The 2,023-nt window shown below is 54.2% G+C and overlaps 1 protein-coding gene across 1 annotated transcript; it reads right to left on the bottom strand.

The window, feature by feature from the left end:
• Positions 1–505: 505 nt before the first annotated feature.
• On the bottom strand, positions 506–1,730 carry LOC105035740 (ethylene-responsive transcription factor 4). The gene has a single exon (XM_010911413.4). It carries the CDS (start codon positions 1,517–1,519, stop codon positions 791–793), a length of 729 nt encoding a protein of 242 aa, XP_010909715.1. The 5' UTR covers positions 1,520–1,730; the 3' UTR covers positions 506–790.
• Between the last annotated feature and the right edge of the window lie 293 nt (positions 1,731–2,023).

Below are 2,023 nucleotides of genomic sequence, written 5' to 3'. Positions count from 1 at the left end.
GCGCGTCGGGTTGGGCCGGCTCCCCTCACGTACGCGCAAGGGAACAAAGGAAAAAATATTAAAAAAAAAAAATGAAGAGAGAGAGAGAGACAGGTCGCTTTAAGACCAGGGCGGCAGCCAGCTTACGCGTGTCTCTCCTTTCCTTGCGGATCTCGAGACAGGCGTCGTCAACACGCTTATGGGTGGTGCCCCCACGAAGCAGCAACTCGTGATTCGGTCGTAACCGCGGATCGACGGCGACAGATCCACCGCTATGTTCTAATGGAATTTAATTTATTAATATTCTTAATATTTTTTATTATTTATCTTTGATAAAGATTAAAAAAAAGGAACTAAAAAGGTAAGAGGAGGAAATTGAGGGCGAACACGACGAGGAAATCCTGCCGGCCACCCGCGCGGCACCCACGCTATCATTGCAGCGGCCGGCGTTTTTCCCTCGTGTTAGTGTACATTCATAACATAATAAAGAAAGCAGAAATTAGGGGAGTTATTTTCGATGAAAACGTTAACGTAATTCAGATATTATCCATTGACGATAGATAAATTGAGGGAAATTACAGACAACGAGATGGGGATCTCTGGATCTGATCTCGAACACAAGAGATCGGAGAGACCTAGATATCCATCCATCTCAGTGGAAAAAAGAAAGTTAAATATTTACATAACTTTCTCTTGGATAGATTCGCTCTCCAGGAAAAGTACAAGGAAACAAAAAAAGAAAATAATTTCCTCCTTTAACATAAAAAGAAAGCCAAGAAGAGGCGACGAGCTGCCGGCGATCAACGGCCGATCAGGCGATCTCCGCAGGTGGTGGGAGGTTGAGATCCAGATCGAAAGGCAGCATCTTGGGCGGCGGGGAAGAGGGGTGATGGGGGTGCAAATCGACAACGGACGAGGAATCCGAGTCGCTCTGGACGCCGCCGGCGAGAGGGGTCTGGAAATCGGCCAGGATCATCGGGGTGCCCAGCGTCAGGTGGTGTTGGTTCGCCTTGTCCGATCTAACAAAGGTGTCGAAAAAGAAGTAGGGGTGCGCCACGCCGGCAGCGGAGGCGGCGGTCGCGAAGGGCTGGAAGGGGAACCGCGCGCCGCGGCGGAGGAGGTCAAGATCGAGGGAAGGAAGAAGGGGCTGGGCCATCGGTGGTACGGCGGCCTCCCGGCTGGAGGACTCGACGGTGCTGCTCTGGCTGCTCGGGCTCCCGGCTGCTCCACCGCCTCCGCCGCCGCTGGGGCTCTGGTAGGCGTCCGGGTAGGGAAAGTTCGTCTTCGCCTTGGATCCGCGGAATTCCCGGGCGGCGGCGTCGTACGCCCTGGCGGCCTCCTCCGCGGTGTCGAAAGTCCCCAGCCACACCCGGCTCTTCTTCCCGGGATCCCGTATCTCCGCCGCGTACCTCCCCCACGGCCTCTTCCTCACTCCCCGAAAATGAATCTCCTTCGCTCCTCCCGCCACCGCTCCGCCGCTCCCAACGCCTCTTGCGGCCCCGGCGGCGGCGGCGCAGCTAGCCTTCTCTCGAGGTGCCATGCCAAGAATCCCTCAAACGTCTCTCCCTCTCTTTGCTCTCCTTCTCTGCCTTTCTGTTGCGTTTTCTTTGTTTAGCTCGCTCTCTGGAAGGAAGGGGCTGCTGAGAAGAGCAAGAAGGCGGTGGGTTACAAGAGAAGGCATAAGGGGTCCAAAATTTATAGGAGGAGGGGACGTTTGATGGACAGACGGATGGTTAGGGAGAGAGAGAGAGGAGAAAGATAGTGGTGGAGCGGAGAAATAGAAAATATTCGGCGCAGTCAGCGAGCAGTTTGACTGTCCTTGGCCGCCGCCCTCGTCCGGAGTGTGGTGGGTTTAATATGGCCCCCACTATGTCCACCACGAAAGCCAGCCACCTCCAATGAACCACATCGCAAATCGGCGGGTCTATCTGAGTGACCAATCAGCGAAGCCCACAGGAACTGGGATTCTTGTATCCGGTGGCTTTTCCTGGCAGTTCTTAGCGCATCCAAAAAAGTAGCGTAGTTAATAACATAAAAGATTTCG

The sequence above is a fragment of the Elaeis guineensis genome, chromosome 6, assembly GCF_000442705.2.
Source record: "Elaeis guineensis isolate ETL-2024a chromosome 6, EG11, whole genome shotgun sequence".
Taxonomy (NCBI): Eukaryota; Viridiplantae; Streptophyta; class Magnoliopsida; order Arecales; family Arecaceae; genus Elaeis; species Elaeis guineensis.
The sequence above is the reverse complement of the archived record's forward strand: the minus strand, read 5'-3'. Positions and strand labels throughout refer to the sequence as shown.

Bases quoted from the DNA above. Each gene is read 5' to 3' on its own strand.
- LOC105035740 (XM_010911413.4), bottom strand. From the start codon at position 1,519: ATGGCACCTCGAGAGAAGGCTAGCTGCGCCGCCGCCGCCGGGGCCGCA.